At 31.1% G+C, this 21,940-nt stretch overlaps 1 protein-coding gene across 1 annotated transcript; it reads left to right on the forward strand.

The window, feature by feature from the left end:
• Positions 1 to 2,114: 2,114 nt before the first annotated feature.
• Positions 2,115 to 13,541, forward strand: LOC141632364 (protein FAR1-RELATED SEQUENCE 5-like). The gene is made up of 5 exons (XM_074444916.1): positions 2,115 to 2,292; positions 11,229 to 11,492; positions 11,586 to 12,271; positions 12,396 to 12,944; positions 13,518 to 13,541. Exons 1-5 carry the CDS (start codon positions 2,115 to 2,117, stop codon positions 13,539 to 13,541), a joined length of 1,701 nt encoding a protein of 566 aa, XP_074301017.1.
• The last annotated feature ends 8,399 nt before the right edge of the window (positions 13,542 to 21,940 follow it).

Raw genomic sequence — 21,940 nt, forward strand, 5'->3', positions numbered from 1 at the left:
CTCCATGTCAACTACACCGAATACTCTCGACGGAGACCAGGCCACCGGAGCTCCGGCTACGCGTCATCACCACCATCTCCTTATCACGGCCGGCGGCGCAGATTTGGTCACACCCTATTTGAAATCTCTCTATCCCATCCACCAACATTAGTTGCTGACCGCCGTTCCGGAGCTCCGTTGGTCACTTCAATTCCGCGGCGAGCTGCTCCGACAAAATTTAGTCATCCTATTCACCGTCGATGATCTTAGCCCCATCGTTGGTGTATTAATGTAGATTTATTTGGCAATTAGATCTCGACGGTCTGGTCCATAAATGATGGAGTTGCTAACAAATGGTGAGACGATCTGGTCCATAAATGATCTTATGAGGACGAAGTCAAAACGAGGTATTAAACTTGGAATTCGTCATCATGTAACTATAGAGTTGCCTGAACTTGGTCTTTTTCTAGATGCATCTACAAAGTTTGCTGCGTTTACGGAGAGTCACATATTGCTCGACAAAAACACTGGTGTTTATGCTGATGAAGAACTACAAAGGTACACCTAAGAAATGTATCTACAAAGTTGGTAACACTTGAAAGCATGTAGGGTATTATGTGTATCTAACAAGTTCAAGACGTGTATCTATACAGTATTAAAATGTATCCGGAGATAAAAAAAAATATCTAATAATTTAAATGAGTGTATCTACTAAGTTAAATGTGTGTATCTAGTAACTTAAAGAAGTGTATTTAGCAAGGTAAAAGTGTGTATCTAGTAACTTTAAAAAATGTATCTAACTAGTTAAAGGTATGAATCTAGTAATGTAAAGAAGTGTATCTAGCTAAGAAATGTATCTAGTAATTTAATGGAGTGTATCTAGCAACTTAAAGGTATGTATCTAATAATATAAAGAAGTGTATCTAGCTAGGTAAATGTATGTATCTATTACTTTAAAGGAGTGTATCTAGTAACTTAAAGATATGTATCTATCAATTTAAAAGAGTGTGTCTAAATAGTTAAAAGTATGTATCTAGTAATTTAAATATGTGTATCTAGTAACTTAAAAGAATGTATCTAGTAAATTAAAGGATTGTATCTAGCTGCTAGTAACTTAATATCGGAACCATTTCCGAGAGAAAATGAGTTCAAACGAGGGGGATGAGTATCCTTAAGTTTAAATAAAAGAAAAAAATTTGAAGAAAATGGGTTTGACCATAACTTTTAAAACACTTTAACAGTTTTGGTGAATAAAATTAGCTTACTATGTGAATAAAGTTTCATCAGTCTATTTATTATTCTACTCTGCAACTCATTTTTGTTTCTCTGAATTTCAAATGTTGTGTCTCAATTGGTTCTTGAATATAGTCGGAATTCCTTTTCACTTTTTCAAAGCAAGTAACTTTAGAAGTCCGGTTCGAAGGACATGAAATGGACTTTCGTGTTGTTTTTTTGAATCTTCTAGGAAATCGACATAAATGTAACGCTCAAAGTTACATTTTTGGGTTCTTTGGAACCCTCGCAGTTGTATTGACAAATCAAATGAACATGTTTTCATCAAGGTCTTTCCTAACAGAGTGTCATAAGTAAACAACATCAGTCATATTATCACCCGACCCGCTTAATCGTATGAGACAAGAAAAGCAAATAAAATAGCACTACCACCACCACCTCTGATCACCCGAAACAAGTCCTCACCTATGAAACACGAATTAAGAGTCCCGACCCTTATAATCCACAACCTGAGCATCTATAACATGACGACAAAAAATGGCCAGCAATTCCTAATGTAGGGGAGGCATAACCTGCAGAATCGGAATATCACACAACGCCAACATAATCAATCAATGCGACCATCACCATCTATCGCCCGATGGTCACAAATACACACGCCGACGACTTCTCTAAAACATTTTCCTCCGTCGTCGGCCACCAAAGACACTCATACAACAATGACCAACATCACCCCAAAATGACCCATTCCTAGATCTAAAATTACCAACATCCAGGTCTGGTCGAGGTACAAGGACTCGATGTCCACACAAGGTAGCCGGAGTGGAGATCTGAAAAAAACGAAATAAAAGCTCAAAAATCTAATTGCATTGACGATATTTTTGGAGGTCGGAGTTCTGACAATGCGCAAGGGTGATAGAAAAAGAGAAGGTATGGCTGAAATTGAAGAGAGGAAGACTGAAGCGATGGAGATGGTCGGGTTCTTTGGTAACGGTGATAGGTGGTGGCCGGAAAAATGTCACCGGCGACGGGATCGTGCCAGGTGTCAGTTTGTTGGGGGTGAGGATAAAGTTATGACGGGTGAGTCGCGTGATATAGTGTTGAGGTTATTAGGAAGAGTGATTAGTGTTTGGTTTAATTGACAGCTATGATTTAGTTCGTAAGTTCGCACCGAACTTTAGGTTCGCACAGGATCCTATTTCTATATATATATATATATATATATATATATATACTTAAAAGAGGAACTTTTGAAGCGATTTCATTGGTAAAAAAGAACTTTTCGAGGGATTTGATTGGCTACAACTTTTGTTCATTAAAATTAGCCAACTAAGAGCATCCACAATGGTAAGCAACAACCCTACTAGCTTAACTCTCCACATCACATTTTTGAGCTACAACACTTTTAAGCTACAAACTTCCCCAATGGTTAAGCTATAAGAGTTGTTGCTTAAATGGACTTATATACATTTATTTAATTGGCACATATCTCTTTGTGGGTCCATTTGAGCTACTAGCTCCATGGAGCTAGTTGCTCAAACTAAGCTAGTTCATGTGAAGCTCTCCAATGGTTGAGCAACTAGCTTGAAACTTTTAGAATTTGCAAGCAAGTCCTTTTGTTCAACCATTGGAGATGCTCTAATTTATTTAAGGGATATTCTACATGGTACCCCTCAATTTTTCGACTTTCTACATGGTACCCCTATACTTTTTAAAACATACATGGTACCCCTAATTGTTGTCATTCGCACTAACTGTACCCCTAAACTTTATTTTCCGTCAATTAAACTTAGTTTTAGGCATTAAGTGATTACTTGGACGCGTAACCAAGCTTGTCATTTATCATCCCATGACATAAGGACTCTATTAGGCTCAATATCCATCTTTGGACGTGATAATTTGGCAAGGAATCAATAAATTTTCCGTCAAAATTTTTTTAGCCCATATATATCAATAAATATTAGGATCAAGATGGATATTGAGCCTAATAGAGTCCTTATGTCATGTGATAATAAATGATGACAAGTTTGGTTACGCGTCCAAGTCATTACCTAACGCCTAAAACTGAGTTTAATTGATAGAAAATAAAGTTTAGGGGTACACTTAGTGATAATGACAATAATTAGGGGTACCATGTATGTTTTAAAAAGTGTAGGGGTACCATGTAGAAAGTCGAAAAATTGAGGGGTACCATGTAGAATATCCCTTTATTTAATAAAATATTCCCCAATTCCTTATCAAATTAGCTCAACACATATAATTTCTTAATTAAGCGGAAAATATAATAAACAAAATTCATATGCACGTAATAGAGATATAGAATGATGGTTTCTCAAATTCAATCGTAGGTAGAAGTCTAACCTAAACCCTTCTCTGTATATTATCATATTTTATTCGTTATATAAAAAGCCATAATTAAGTTCTTTTTGTTAATTTGGTTCCACTTCTCCTCTAATTCTTCTTATGGTGTTTTATTGTTTTGAGTTTACACATTGTGTATGGGTTTTTCCATACACAATCAATGATATCATGACACGTGGCAAACTATAGTTAACTTTCATTAATTAGTTTAAGGGTAGGTTAGTAATTTAGCATATAATGTTAAATCGTTAACTACATTTAGTTAGTTTATGGAATTTTTTCATTTCTTTGTTTTATACACTAGATTTACTATCATGTCAAACCTCCAAAAAGGTTATTAATGAAGCTTGAACCTATGACCACTAAGTTCAAATAATCTTGTCAATACCATTATAACCCATCCATCTTGATGTCATTTTTATATATATTTTTATATATATGTTTGTTAATACATGTGTTAAAACAATATGTACACATCCATCTTGTTCCCATTGAACTAAATATTTTATATACCTATGGTAATTATTATTTTTAATTATAATTTACATAATTATTATAAAATTTATATTCATTATAGGTCATATTATTATAACGAAAAATATATGTACGTACAATATATTTATGCCAAAGGTCATATTATTTCCAACATGCAGTACACTGTCATCTTACTAGACACAATTAAACATTTAAACCCGCGTAAAATAAAAGCAGATACATAAAACGCTCCGTAAATCTTCATTCGGACTCTGATTAAGGCGAAACAAAAACCTAAAATTATTATTTTTTCGAGCCCGTCGCAATGGTAGTATTTCAATTAGTAGATTATACAACTGGTTGTATGTAGTTTATGTACAACCTTTTCAATGTTGTCGAGTTTTGTTATAAAGTTGTCTAGCTTTACTAACAAAATTGTCGAGTTACAATACAAAGTTATTGAGCTTAAGAGTAATAATTATTAAACTCAATAACTTTTTAAATTAGCTCAATAACTTATAAAATAGCTCGACAACTTTGTGTAAAGAACTCAACAACTTTAAGGCGGTTGTACAATGCTAATATACAACTGGTTGTAAGATAGTATTTGTGGTAGTATTTTTGTATACCATTGACTTTTCGGAAGTTTCAGTACCGCTCGTTTTTTTTTAAAAAAGGAAAGCTCGAAGGCATTACTATAACATCGATAAATCAAACAAAACAGCATCATAGATGGTGAGAAAACTTCCGCCCAAAACGATCTACGAACTACTCTAAAAATTAAATGAGCTAAAGCATGGACAACACAATTGAAGTTACACCATATCCGCTTAAAATTACATTATATCTACTTTCGAAACAATATTTGGTGGAGATTTAGTGACATTTTTCGTACGGTTCTCATTATGTTGGTCTTTCTCACTAGATTATGACCCTACATTGACTATATTATATATGTACACCGTATAATAACTAATTAACTATAGGTATATATATAAATATTTATGTTTATTTGAATTTACCTACCACGTTTCATCAAATCATCAAGTACCTTAATTTGTTTAGGAGGTACATTAAATAAATATATACCCCTATGTCCCGGTTATTTGTTATCTTATTTTATTTTGAAGCGTCTTAGTCAATTGTTGTCCTTTCTATTTTAGAAATACATTTGATGAGCAATTTGATTATTCACACTCAATTTATTTTACTTGTTATTTAATAATTGGCCCTCTCCTCTATCCTTGGTCTTTGTGCCAAAACCAAATGACAACAATTGACCGGGACGTGTCGTAAAAACCTTAATGACAAGCATTAATTATAACTAATCATTTAATATGGACATAATAAATGTTGTATAAATCTCAGCAAAATAATAATTATAGTTTAATAAATTTTATTATAAAATTAAATAAATAACTACGGTTATTTGATTCTAAATTTATTAAAAAAAAAATATTTTGATAACAATTATAAAATGTAAATAATTACGTTCATTGCGAAAAATGTTTTCAATTGAGTATAATTTTTGTTATATTTATTGAAATATTTTGATATGTAGAGATGATTAAAGCGAGTGTCTCACAATGTTTTACATTTATGTAAAAAAAATATTTTGAAAAAGTTATAAAACTTAGACCATTAAATCCATTAAGAAAAATATATTTGGAAGCGTCGTTATTTTTTATTAAAAACAAAACTTTAATAAAACTATTAAGATATATGGTTTTATAGTATAGGAATGAAAAAATTATATTGCGACAAATTAAATACATGTTTTTGAGAGGTTTAAATAGTGTGATAACGAGTATGTATGTACATGGTGAATGCGAGTGTATTTGAATAATCAAAACAAAAGTAATGATTATTAAGTAATATTAATATTATAAATGATATGAAAAAGTAGCTTTAATATCTTCAGTTGAGTTTGGATCCTATATGTTTAATACATAAATATCACACGTTAAACATAATGTTGATTGTGAATAAATTTTATTTTAATTAATATGATATTTGATCAATCGCAAATTTGTTTATAAAACATTGATCATGCATAATTAATTATCACTTATTAATTTTAATTAAAATTGAATGTATTGTATTTTAGAACATTGATGTAAAATCTAAAAAAGGTTAAATTTGAGAAACATTATTTTTTGTTTATTTATATGTAAAAATATTAAAGGTCATATATGAATTATTATTTTTTTCAATTATAATAATAAAATTTTAAAATAGGTTGCGCGAGGCGCGAGATACTACCTAGTATATAACAAAAGTACATTTTGTAATAATTATAGGTACATATCATGTTTACTACAATTATTTATTACTTTTATTTATTAAATCAGGTCTTAACAAATATATTTACCAAAAGAGAGAAAAAAATGACAACAAGATGAATTTGTCATAGTTGTAATAGCAAATGCACATCAACTAAGAGATCCTGGGTTCAAGCCTCATCAACAACATTTTTGACCTTTGACTTAAAGGTTGGTCGTCGTTGACCACTGGTGGCTATTGACCACCGTTGACCGACAGTCAACCCCGCCGCTGACCACTGGAATTGACCGACATTCAACCTGTTAACAACTTAACTACATATGTTAAATTACTAATCTAACCCCTTAATCAACCACTTGAACTTAACTCAAGTTTGCCACATGTCACAATATTATTGGTTGTGTATGGCTTTTTCATACACATTGTGTATGGGTAGCCTTTTCCTTCATGCAGGCAGTTGATTATATAATCGTGGTTGAATAGTTGACGAGACAAAAGATGATTATGATAAAGTTCATGTTCAAGGTTCTTCCTCTTTATTGCTCTTTTTAATTGTTTTTCATGTTTTTTTATTATTATATTAGTACTTTTCTCCTTGCCTCGGCAAATTCTCAGATATAAATTTTTATTTGGAAATAGGATAGGTCATATGAGACATTAAATTATTGTATAGTACGGAGTATACATTGTTTCTTTCGCCATTTTTCCTTCGCTTTATTTTTCATATTATATCCTCCCCCTGAATAATAATATCTGTCTATTTGGAAAATTTTCTAATCATTCTCTTTAAATTTTTCTCAGGATCGACGACGTGTAAATTTTCCTTCTTATTAGGTACCTTTGCTCTGGTCATTTGTTTACCTTTGATTGGAGAGGAGATTATTTGCGCTGATTGTTAGTGAATGACAAGTAGACCATAATGCATATGTATGATCAAATAACCTATAAAAAACCTTCCTAATAGGGCTGTAAATGAACTGAGCCTGCTCGACAAGCCCTCGGGATCGGCTCGGTCAAAGCTCGGCTCGAGATCGGTCAAACTGAGCTCGAGCTCGGGCTCGAACTAAGCTGAGCCCAAACCGAGCCGAGCTCGAGCACAATATGGCTCGGCTCGAGAGCTCGTTTGAGCTCGTTATTTTTAAAATTACTTAATGTTTTTCAATATATTTACTTAAATTGTATTTATTTTAAAATAAATAAATTAAAATATTAGTTTATAAGATAAAATTACATAATAATTGTTATTATAAACTAACAAAAAAATAATATTCTCATTTGAATTTGAATTTTAAATCAAAAATTACATTATATTTAAAATAATGCTCGAAAAAATGGTACACAAACAAAGCTCGGGCTCGGGTTCGGGCTCGTAAAATATTATATGAGCCGATCCCTAGCCTTGATTTCAAGAGCTCGGGTTCGGGCTCGAACTCGTTTTTTACAATATGAGCCGAGCTCGATCATAGGTAAGCTCGAGCTCGGCTCGGCTCGGTTACACCCCTACTTCCTAATATAGAAAATTAAATGAATTACTGACACCCTAAAATAAAATTGGTAAATATATAACCGGAAGGAAAGGAGTATTAATTTGTACAAGGTTTCTATTGACGAAAATGTATCTCTGTCACTTGAAATTCTTACCACTAATAAAAAGCCAAAAGTCACCTAAATAAAATTCAAGAATGTTATTTTTGCAATGTTTCAACGAAGGTAAAATATTTGTGCGAGGCATTTCACACAAAGTTATTGTAAAACGGAATTTTTAATGTTTGGATCTGTTTTATAACTATTATTGTAAAATAGCCTTATACAAGATTAGCTCTTCAATGAATAAGACGCCCGAATTGTAAAGCAAAGGGGGTGAATAACTTGCATAGTTGGATGACATACTATTGTAAAAGGAAGTAATTATCTTGGCATGCTGATCGCATATTAAGGAAGTAATTATCTTGGCATGTTAATCGCATATTATGTTTAAACTCTCTAAAGTCTAATCTTACCGAATTTTGCTCACTCTATCGAAAACACGAAATAGTATACCACGACCCACGTACATAGATATGTGTTATTTTGTAAAGTAGCTATTGCATTATAATAATGATCTTAATTACTTTTGATTGTCTACATAATTTAAGTTAGTCCTTAGAGTTTTTGAGAGTTGAAAGTTTATATATGTAAGATTAGAGTAATATATAAACCGACTTTTAATTATATGGACAATAAATATGGAGTAATTATTCGAGTTTAAAGAAGAGTCCGATAATAATAGGTAGAATCATCCAATATTATGATGCAATTTTATTTTATTCTTTTTTCGTTCCGATCTTTATTTTTTAACAAAATAAGGAGAGATAATGTCAATAATTGAATGGAAAACATAAATTACTTATCTTAGTACCCAAAATTATTAATCCATACATAGTTAATAATAATAGTTAATAATAAATAATAATAGTTAAGGCTAATTCTAACTCTAAATAGTTTTTTTTTTCAATCAATCAACTCTATATATATATATATAGAATTAGGATCACATGAGTCCACCCTATCTTTTTGAGTCCGTGAGTCTATGATACAATATCACACTTTATATTAAACAATATCACAACTAATATTCAAAAAAAAAAAAAAAAATCGAAAAAAAAAAATTTGAAAAAAAATTCCAAAAAAAAGTCGTGATATTGTTTTGTAATACAATATCACATGTTACACTGAACAATATCACAGCTTACATAAAAAAAAAAAAAAAAACTTTTTCAAAAAAAAAATTTGAAACAAAAAATCGTGATATTGTTTTGTAATACAATATCACACGTTATACTAAACAATATCGCATCTTACATAAAAAAAAAAAAAACAAAAAAAAAAAAGAACTTTTTCGAAAAAAAAAATGAAAAAAAAATCGTGATATTGTTTTGTAATACAATATCACACGTTATACTAAACAATATCACAGTTTAAAAATTTTGAAAATAAAAATTTCGAAAAAAAATTTGAAAAAAAAATTCGTGATATTGTTTTGTATAGTGCGTGATATTGTTTTTTGGACTCATGGACTCAAATATATAAGTGGACTCACCGGATCTTGCCTCTCTCTCTCTCTCTCTCTCTCTCTCTCTCTATATATATATATATATATATATATATATATATATATATATATATATATAGGCAAGATCCGGTGAGTTTGACACTTTTCGTGAGTTTCCCCTGCATATATAAGCAAATGAGTTGACAAAACCCAATTATCAAAAATTGAGCCGTCATAATCGCCCAATGCTTTCTCTCTTTTCTCCCCTTTCTCTCTCTACGATAAAACACTGTTTCATCAAAAAACCACGCGAATTTTTTTCATCAATTCTTCAAATTTTGATCAACAAATTTGATCAAGAAATTCATCGCTTCTTCAAAATTTGATCAACAATTCGTTCATTATTTTGATTCTTTCAATTAAAACTATCAATTTGTTCATCAATTTTTCGAAATTTGATCCACAATTCTCCGAAAACCCTAATTCTTCAAATTCGATTGAAGGTATTGATATTTCTTCCGATTTCGATTTAAGAATCGAATAATTTGATAATTGAATCAAATAACAAATTCTCGCCTTGATTTACGTATTTTTCCAATAAAATTCAAATACAACGATCTTTGAATTCGATTTATCAAACGCTTACTATGATTGATAATAATGTTGATAATCAAACAACGATGAATTCAGGTATAAATTTGTGACATAATGCTGATATAAAAACTGTTGTTATTACGTTGATAAGTTTTTTGTTCAAATTACGATTGCATGTAAGTTATTTTCATATTGTTTTCATAACAAAGAATTGCATGTAAAGTTTAACAAGAATTGCATGTAGCTTTTCATTCATGATATCATTCAATATCTAGTATTTGAATAATTGGATTACAATAATACAATAACTGCCTTACAGTATTAAAATAGCTTTGATATTACATTAAAATAACTGTGTGTGCATTGTGGTGGACTAGGCTACCAATTCCACTAAAACCCTCCGCCCCTTCTGATAGAATAATTGCATTTGTATAATACAATAACTGCATTATAACGTTAAAATAATTGCTGTAACAGAGATTGTTTTTTTCCTAATAAATACTACTTTATAGGATCTGACAAAAAAATCCTTACAATAACTACTCTTTAATAATGAAATAACTATAATACTATATTAAAATAACTGTGTGTGCATTGTGGTGGACTAGGCTACCAATTCCACTAAAACCCTCCCCCCCTCTGATAGAATAATTGCATTTGTATAATACAATAACTGCATTATAACGTTAAAATAATTGCTGTAACAGAGATTGTTTTTTTCTAATAAATACTACTTTATAGGATCTGACAAAAAAATCCTTACAATAACTACTCTTTAATAATGAAATAACTATAATACTACATTAAAATAACTGTGTGTGCATTGTGGTGGACTAGGCTACCAATTCCACTAAACCCCCCCCCCCCCCCCCCCCCCGATAGAATAATTGCATTTGTATAATACAATAACTGCATTATAACGTTAAAATAATTGCTGTAACAGAGATTGTTTTTTTCCTAATAAATACTACTTTATAGGATCTGACAAAAAAATCCTTACAATAACTACTCTTTAATAATGAAATAACTTTGATATTACATTAAAATAACTGTGTGTGCATTGTGGTGGACTAGGCTACCAATTCCACTAAAACCCTCCCCCCCCTCCCCCCCCCCTCCCTCTGATAGAATAATTGCATTTGTATAATACAATAACTGCATTATAACGTTAAAATAACTGCTGTAGCGGAGGTTGTATTGTTTTGTTTTGTATAGAATCTAAGATATTGAAATTAATAATACCATAACAGTTCTCCTGTTTTAATGTTTCCAGGCATTGAAATTAATACTACCAATGCAACAACTTTTTCTACACCTACTGTTGCGTCTGAAACAGGAGAAAATACTATCCATAATCTGGGATTGAGATATACTCCAGGTGGCAGTGAGGAGTGGAATAAGATGGTAGAAAATGGTTTCAAACCTGCTCTGGGATTAATGTTTGTAAAGCTGGAGGAAGCAATAGAGTTTTACAATTTATATGTTGTGGCTTGTGGTTTCATACCAAGAAAGTACACACAAACAAGATTCCGTGATGGTTTGATAGACAAAAAATCAATGGTCTGCAACAGACATGGATTCAAAGAGGATCGCAAAAAACTCAAACCTGTTGTTGAATTTGAAAACACAGAAGAGAAAAAGAAGAGGAAAAGGTCTGTAGAGCCAAATAAAACAAAAATAACAAGATTTGGTTGCGAGGCAAAAATACGGTTTTGTGCTGTATTCAATGACCTTAAGAAGCTAATAGGGTATGCTATTGATACGTTTTATGAAGGTCATAATCGCAGACTCTGCTCACTCAAAGAACGGGAATTCCAGAAAAACGTAAGAACACTTAACCTTTACATGAAGCAGACAATTGTTAACAATTGTAAACTCAACATCGGGGCTACCAAGACTTTTAGAATTCTGGCCGAACAATCAAATGGGTATGCAAACATTGGTGCATCTCTCACAGAATTCAAGAACTTCAAAAGAAATATTAAATGTTATATAGGTGAGAAGGATGCTGACATGATTCTCGATTATTTAAAGGCACTTTCTGAATCACAAGATGGCTTTTACTATGCTTACCAAGTTGATGAGGATAATTGTTTGGCTAAAATCTTTTGGGCAGATGCACAAGCAAGAATGAATTATTCCTTGTTTGGGGACACCATCACCTTTGATCCTACTTACGGTACTAACAAGTACCACATGGCCTTCACCCCATTCACTGGTGTTGACAACCACAAAAAATCGTTGACTTTTGCTGCGCACTTGTCGATCATGAGAACGATGGGTCATTCATTTGGGTGTTTAAGAAGTTCCTTGATTGTATGGTCAACAAGGAACCTCAGTGCATTCTTACTGATCAAGATCCGGCAATTAAACTCGGGGTGCGTTCTGTACAACGATGTGGCATATAATGAAAAAACTTACCGATAAAGTTGAGTCACAGATTTGTAAGGAGACTGACTTTGTTGAGCGGATATGCGGAGTTGTTTGGGATACTGACTTGGAACCCATTGAGTTTGAAGAAAAATGGACTCAAGTGATTAATGACTTTGAGTTGAATGATAATACTTGGTTGACATACATGTATGGCAAAAGGCACAAATGGATACCTGCTTACTTTAGGGATTTACCTTTAGGCTGCCTTTTGAAGACTACACAAAGATCAGAGAGTCAAAACAGTTATTTCAAAAGATTTGAGAGCATAGATGGCACACTTGTAGAATTTTGGTTGCATTTTCAGAGTGCAATGGAACAACAACGCTATAATCACAGATTTCTTGATGCTGCAAGTGACAGCACATTGCCACAGGTTTCTTCTAAGACAATGATTGAAAAACATGCCTCTAAAATCTACACACATACTGTTTTCTATGAGTTCCAAGAGCAAGTGCAAATGGCTCCCTGTTCGTGTGCCGTTAGGGGGTTTTCCGAGCAAGGAAACATGCACATTATAAATGTTGAAGATGCCTACAGGAAGCATAGAATATTTCAGGTTATTCAATTTTATAAACATAATTGTCTTTTTACTTTAACATACAATAACTGTGATAAAAGAATACAATAACCGTGTTTTACCATTAAAAAAATCATGTGAAAACTATACAATAATCACAATTATGCTTTACAATAATTGATGTTGAGTTTATTTGCAATTGTTCTGATTTTTTTCCATAAATATATTAATTTGATAATGCTTTACAGTAATTGATAATGCTTTACACTTGCCAATTTGTTACAATAATCAAGGATATGCTTTAAAAATAATTGGGGAAGAGCTTTACAATAATCAGATACATGAGAGCTTTAAAATAATCAGAGGTATGCTTTACAATAATTGGGCAAACGCTTTACAATAATCAGCTACATGAAAAGTTTTAAAATAATTGCATTTGATCATTTGAATAAATTAATAATCATGTGAAAACTACTTTGTAACATTATATTAAACATAAAAAAACTGAAGGACTTCTACCTTGGTGTTAATTGCTAGTCTGCATAAAATAATTCATGTTGAACTATATAATAACTATGATTGCCTTTTAAAATAACTACACTGTGCATGCAGGTTGCTCACAATAATTCATGTTGAACTATATAATAACTATGATTGCCTTTTAAAATAACTACACTGTGCATGCAGGTTGCTCACAATAACGAATCAAAGGAAACAACATGTACGTGCAATAACGAATCATGACAAAAACACCACAATCCAAATTCTGGGACCCTTCCGATTTCCACCCAAAAGCCACATTTACAAATTTGAAATTGCGGACCTCACTGCCTCTTTCAAAACATTTCTCGACAAGATAACTACCAAATATTTCAACCTGGTTACATTTTTAAATCAAAATCATCACTAAAGAACAAGAAAAATAACTAAAAGAAGTAGATGAAAATAAAAACTTATAATAAGGTACATACAATAGAGTTGGTAGCCAACACCCAGATACTATCTTCAAAATCATCATATACACGATTGTCAAGATAGTCCACAGTCTTCCCCACAAAATTAACAACAACACAGAAAAAATGATCTCCAAAATGAACAAGAATAAAAACCTGTCATGATAAAACAAAGCGTATAAAAACTTTTGTTTCTCAACGATAAAATAATCAACAGAAGAAAGAAAGAAGAGAAAGGATTGGAAAAATTACCAAATCGGCACCAATGTCAAGAGAACCTTCATTGTTCTCAATGACAAGTGTCCCAAACATTAGAAATTTCCTTTCTGTATAAAACTTTCTCATCATCAGCAGCTTTGATAAGCTTAAACAAAGAAGCCTATGAAAAATATTACCACACGATAAGAGAAAATGAAATATCACAATTGAAAAAACTTGGTTAACTGAATACAATAACTACTATTCTGCTTTACAATAACTATCACAACAATAACAGCTTTCATAATACAATAACTGAGTTTTCATAATACAATAACTATGTTTCCATAATACAATAACATTGTTATTGTAATACAATAATCGATTATTGTATTACAATAACAATGTTATTGTATTATGAAAACTCAGTTATTGTAACTTGTAAAAAAGACAGAATAATTGAACTTGTATAATACAATAACTGAAATACAGTATTAGAATAATCACAGAAACAATAAACAAAATTGAAGAATAGGAAAATTGAAGAATAGGAAAAACTGTTTTAGCTGAATAAAATAACAGCTAATATACTTTACAATAATCAAGTAACTACAATAGAATAACTGTCATAACCATTGTAAATTTACTGATCTGAAATATATATAAAAAATTTCACATACCGAATGACTTGTACAAAAAAACTTCTTGTGGGGATAACCCTTTCCCAACCTTGACCAAATGTCATTAAGTAAGAATGACCAAAGAATCAATCACGTTCGATGTGATCATAGTCTTAGCAGACAGTGAAATAATGTCATCTCGAGTTAACATGTGATGAAATGAAAACACAACCAAATCCTCCCTGCCACATGGAAACAAAAATTATATAGTAAAGACAATAACCCAAAACAACAATAAAAGCTTTTAAAAAGTAGATATATTAGCAAAAAAAGAAAAAAAATGAGAGGGAACAAAAAACATATAATGCTTACCCAATTCGTAGGTCATGATCGTGCAGAAAACAGTAATCAAGTACAGTCTTCCTCCGCATTAAAATAGGAGCAAAAAGCTCCTTGTACTTGCACAAAAAACCCGGAAACTACAATCGCATCGGGATTGGGCGATTCACAATTTAAATCACACCCTATACCACAATTCCCAAAAACGTATGCCGGGCATAACGTCCCGAATGCAGCAGGTAAGCACTTATAACAGAATTATCTTGAATTCTATCCCCAACAACAGCCTCATTGACAACTTTGTTAACAACGTCATCCACACTACTCAAGTCCACGGCTTCATTCTCAACATCAATATTATCAATGCCGTCATTAGTTGGCACCTCCTCATTCGGTTTCTCAACCACTACATCAGGGACCTTATTTTTACCTTTCTCCCGAGAATAAACCACCTTATATTTTTCTGGATCAAACGCTAAACCCCCATTCCTTTCATCTTTTCCCTTTTCATGCTTCCCCTTTTCATGCTCCTTGCAAAAACTTTCATACAACGGCAGTTTACTTCCCGCCTGTTTCATTTCCTCAGCTTCTTCACAAATAAAATTGAAATATTTAGTGAACAAAGAATCATCGTCACTAATGAAAGCAGGGGTCGAAGAAACTGAAGTGGCTGTCGAAGAATCTTCAACTGTTGAAGAACCACACTCCTTTCCCATCGCTTCCTTCCGTTGCGTGTACAAATGGAGAAATATCTCAACATCCCTCTTCATCATCAAAAGATGTGCTTGGGAAACCTAAGAAAAAGAAAAAAAAAGAAAAAAAGAATAAGTATACTAAGTCTTTACAATAATTATACTAAATCTTTACAATAATTATCCTAAGTCTTTACAATAATTTACAATAATTGAAAAAATAACTGCTACAAAACTTTAAAATAACTACACTACACCTTTACAGTAACTACACAAAAATGATTATACTAAGTCTTTAAAATAATTATACTAAGTCTTTACAATAATTATCCTAAGTCTTTACAATAATTTACAATAATTGAAAAAATAACTGCTACAAAACTTTAAAATAACTACACTACACCTTTACAGTAACTACACAAAAATGATTGAAAGAATGATTGGAACTTACATCAGCGGCCTTTGCTCGAATAACATCATCGATATCAAAACAAATAGGCGGTTCAGGATACTTTTTCCCCTGTTCAGGTTTATCAACGACTGCACACACCTCAGTAGCTTTTGCTTCTCTTAAGCGTTTGTATACAGGATACACACCATTGACATATTCCCCATTACCTAGAGAACCAGAATTGAGCTCTGAAATACCCCTACTAACAAAAGACTTCTCATCCCAGTGCTTGATAAGAGGAGTGTCAGAAGAAATTGTGTTTTCCTTAAAAGACATACGATGGAAGTATGCCACCATAACAACAAGTATGCAACCACGCAAAGTAGACGACCCAGATCTACACCGCTCAACACCTTCGACTAATTTATCAAACACATACCCACACCAATCCAAATGGTGGATACATGAAACATCTTGCACCGCTTTAAGAATTGAAAAGTCAATTCCATAATTTGAAGGGGGAGCAAGGACAATGGACATAGCATAAAGCACAAACAGCCTCCGAAATTCATCTCCCCCATCATCCCCCATATCGAATTGCATTATAAACAACAGGGATAGTAACATAATTTGTCCCTTCTACCTTAAACTTCTTCCTAACTCGCTTTCAACGTTTCTTGTGAAGACAATACACTATGTCCAGTGTAAACAACCTCAACCTTATCACCACCATTTGGCAATCCAAAAACATCATACACATCATCTTTTGACAGAAAAAATTTGACATCTCTTGCTTGAAAAATATGAGCAGTAGCATTAAAGTGTTTTACAAACAATGGTATAACACCCAATGGTATACTGCTCACTTTAAAATCAAGCAAACCACCAAATCCGATCTCAATGATGACCTTTCACGATTTTGACCAAGTTGTTTTACCAGATTAACCAAACCATTAGGACGACATCTCACTTTAATGTTTGCAGCACTGAAAATGGAAAATCAAGCAAAATATAAAAAGAATAACACATCAAATAAACAGAAACTCATAACAAAGGGGCATGACACATATACTCACATGTTCAATCTTGCAGTTCCAGGAACCTTACTAAGCTTCTTTTTTTTGGGAAATTTACTTTTGAGCGTTTCAAATCGACTTTATTACCATCTTCGGCTCCTCGCTCGTTTAGGACCCATTTGTTTTTATCACCGAGCAAAGAATACAAAATTATCGAATAAAACACAAAAATATGACAACAACTAATACAATAACGAGTTTTAATAATACAATAATCAAAGATACAAAGAATACAATAACTGGACTTGACTAAAATGATAACTAAATAATACTACGTATAGAATAACTAAATTACTATATTACAATAACTATCACAATACATTACAATAACAACATCAATATATTACAATAACAAACTTTTCAGATTAAAATAAACTGGACTTACTAAAAGCTGACTTTTAAACACTAACCAAAGATCAATATCTAAAATAATACTCATTACAATAACAGATTTTCTAAATTACAATAACTAGCATAAATACATTACAATAACAACATCAATATATTACAATAACACAAATAATTACAAACAAACACACATTATGTTCATTAGAATGTACAGGAATTCAAAACAAAAAAGAAAAGCCTCAAGAAAAGATACAAAAATGAAAAAATGAATTACAAAACCCTAAATTATGCGGAAAAATTGAAAAAATTTAATTTAACAACAAAAACAAAACAAATTAAACTATATACTAAAATGAAGAATAAACACAGAAAACAAAAGAAAACCAAGTAGAAAACAAGAAGAGGAACCGAAAATGGAGTAGAAAATCAGCGGAAATTGAGCACAATAACTGAAGTTCAATTGAGTTCATTGATTACCTGTTGAGAGAAACCGAAAATGGAGTAGAAGGACGAACAAATTGAGCACAATAACTTAAGTTCAATTGACGAGAACCACGAACGAAACTGACGAACGAAATTATGAGAGAGAACACCAGAAAACTGACGAGGAATGCAGAAACCGACGAACGAAATTATGAGAGAGAGAGAGAGAAAGATAGAGAGATAGAGAAACTGACTGAAAAAGGTGGGAAAAAATAAGTTCAAGTGTCAAAAATTTGCTTTATATATGAGATGTAAGATTAAATCTCAGCCACATATCTTATGTTAGATGAATGGTCCAGATTTAGAGGGGTAACTCACCAAAAGTACCCTAACTCATTTGAACCTATTTATATATATATATATATATATATATATATATATATATATATATATAATCCGAAAACTAAGGAATTTCAATGTAATAAAATAAATCATACAAATTTTATACTATAATTTTTAATTGATCGCGTTGTGTAATAGACCTGACCAAGGGATTTCAATGTAAATATTATATAGTTTTGGTTGAAATATAAATCTATAAAACACCAGAATATGGATATTTTCCTTAAAATAAACATACCATCACAGAATTTTACATTAAATTAAAAATCTATGCAATTTTGTTATAGTACTACATTCGTCTCAGTCAATAGTTTACACTTACTTTATTTTCCTCTCACAAAATAAAATAAAGCAAATGTAAACTATTCACTGGGACAGATGGAGTATATAGTTTATTAATTATTTAACATACATAGACAAATATAATATAAGTAGGTTATATTTTCAAAACTATTAAAAGTTAAATAAATCAAGCTAGATTTCCAAAAGATATAATATTCCATAATTATTTCGATTTGATTTAAAGCATATATGTAATATATATTTATATAAATATATAAGTCTCTTAAAATTGCATGCCTAAATAGTAAAACTAATTATGTTAGTAGTGAAAAGAAGTGAAAAGAATTGTAGTAACATTGCATATAGTATTAAGCTAGTAATCACTCATTTGAATAGTCAAAGTAATAATATTAGCAGCGAGCGAGAGTAGTGAAAGTAATAGAAGTAACAACGACGGGAGTAGTGAAATTATCAATATTAATACGGCAGTAGTGAAAGTAACAATAATTATAGCGGGAGTAGTGAAAGTAACGGTAATAATAACGAATGTAATAAAAGTAACAATACTAACAACAAAACAAACTACTTCGTATAATAATATTAGCAGCGAGCGAGAGTAGTGAAAGTAATAGAAGTAACAACGACGGGAGTAGTGAAATTATCAATATTAATACAGCAGTAGTGAAAGTAACAATAATTACAGCGGGAGTAGTGAAAGTAACGGTAATAATAACGAATGTAATAAAAGTAACAATATTAACAACAAAACAAACTACTTCGTATATATGAACAATTAGCTAACCAATTGATTTAAGTAAATATTAATAGCAGGAGTAATGAATTTGTATCATAATTTATTTCATCGTAATTTTATGATATGACATAGAAAAATATATTAATGATAAATTTATGAGTAATGCAACTTTAAAGTAGTTTTACTTAATTGAAAATAAATTTTAATGCTAAATAGAGAGAAATTAAAGTTACATGTTATTAAAAGTTTATTGGTCTGACTGTTTGAAATATGTTCAGCAACAAATATTTTACAAAATGATTTACTCAAAAGACCAAATAAAGTCGTGCTCCTCTTTAGGCATTAAACCAATCAAAGAAAGTATGCAAAACACTGACAATATTCAAAAGTCATTGTTACGCCACGATCCGGGCAACGTCCGGGCTTGAACACTAGTATATATGGATTATAGGATCACATTGCCCGTTATTCGTGAAAATATAGAAGACCCATTGCAATTCGTTTTCCGGTACTTCAGTTCAATCTAAAGTCGGCTTGGCTGCAGGGCAAATTGAAAACATATCATATCCTTTATCTTTACACGAAACTCACGATCCAATGTCTTTTCGTAGGCTAAATTAAAAACTTACCATATCCGTCATCGGCACAACTTACAAACTGTACTAATATGGCGTGGGTTGAAAATCTCATTACTTTAATGACCTGAACACACACAAAAAAAAAAGTTTATAGTTTTTATATATATACTAATTGTAATTAGTGTTTTAGTTCTAAACAAATTTAATGGGAAAGAGATCTTTTGCTAGTATGTAATTTATCGGCTGCAATAAAGAATCACATTGGTAATATTGATTTTTTATACAAAATTTATTAAACAAATTAGTTGGCTAATTAACTTACTAATTCGTAATATCTAATTAATTTAATATCCAATTCGTAATATAGCTGTAAGCTTATCATGCAAGTATCAAGTTTGCTTCCGAAGATTTTAAAAGTTTGTATTTTAATTGCAAAGTTCAAATAATGATTCCGTCACTTGTCAAAATCACATAATCTCCAATCCGACTAAATAAGAGAAAAAGAAACATACATCGGATGTACTACCTCCAACTTTTTTGTTTTTGGAGCATATATGTATTTTTTTTGAGCTTATTTACTCAAACTTTATTTGTTTTTGAGCATATTTGTATTTTTTTCGAGCATATTAAAAATTTTAAGTAGATTTTAATATTTTTTCCGTCAAAACTCAAGTTTAACTAAACTTATAGTAATGTTTTTGAGTTTTATTGCAATTTTTTAGAGTTTAATGTTTAAGTAAATAAACTCAGAAACTTCATAGTAAAACTCAGAAACTTTAAAATAAAACTCAAAAACTTTATTAGAATGCTCATAAACTATAAAGTTGGAGGTAGTACATCAGATGTATAATCCTCTTACTTGACTAAATAATGGGAAGAAAAATAGAAACTTCACCAATAATAGTCATGTGTGACCATTGTTTTGTAGCATCTGGGCAATTGGATTGATCACTTTTTTCTTTATGAGTCGTATTGGAGAATGACCTCTTCCAAATTTCATTCTAGCCCTAGCACGTACAAAAAAAAAAATTTCATTAACTTAGTTATTTATGCAAATGTAGTTATTAGTCATTTAAATTTAATTGGTTAAACATTGAATTCAACAACCTTATTATACACTTTATACCTGCAATTCCGAATCAAACTAAAACGTTAGTACGCTTAACCAACCGTATATTATTGAATATTGCTAAGAAGTTGTATGCTCATAAAGTATAATAGACTAACACTTATGGAATTCAAAGAAAAAGCTAAGAGATGAATAAGATGAAGAAACATGAATTAAATAAGATATAGGTAGTATAAATGAGATGAACTAATGAACCTAAAATAAAGTAGGCTTTTTATATCTCACATTGATCAACTCGATTTCAATTGTTTGCAACATTCTTCTTGTACGTTATATTGGACCGTGTTTATCAATAGAATACATCATACCTGCAAAATAAAATTAATTAATTAATTAATTAATTAAGTAATTGGTAGATATTAGGAAGATGTAAAAAATTACACTAAAAGAAAACGAATGGCAACATGTGATGAATGAGAACGCATGATTTGCTAAACTTGGGGGCAATGAAGCTATATATAAAGCACAATGACCACGTTGGATTAGTGTAGTTATCTTTATAAATTCTAATTTGATAACAACTCAAATACATATACATCTTTGGTTTTTTATATCTTTTTATTTATATACATAATTTATTCAACAAAAACAATAGCCAATAAAATAGTTTAAAAGTAATAGCCAATGAAATCGCTTCAAAAGTTCCTCTTTTAAGTATATATATATATATATATATATATATATATATATATATATATATATATATATATATATATATATATATAATCGGGATCATGTACTAACTTATAGTTCAATACAAACTGTACGAACTCATTAAGAACCGTCAGATCTTAAGTTAGATATAAGCAAATGCTCCACCAACTTAAAAGTTAAAAGCAAACCCCGGTCA

Source organism: Silene latifolia, chromosome Y (genome assembly GCF_048544455.1).
Source record: "Silene latifolia isolate original U9 population chromosome Y, ASM4854445v1, whole genome shotgun sequence".
In the NCBI taxonomy this organism is placed as follows: Eukaryota; Viridiplantae; Streptophyta; class Magnoliopsida; order Caryophyllales; family Caryophyllaceae; genus Silene; species Silene latifolia.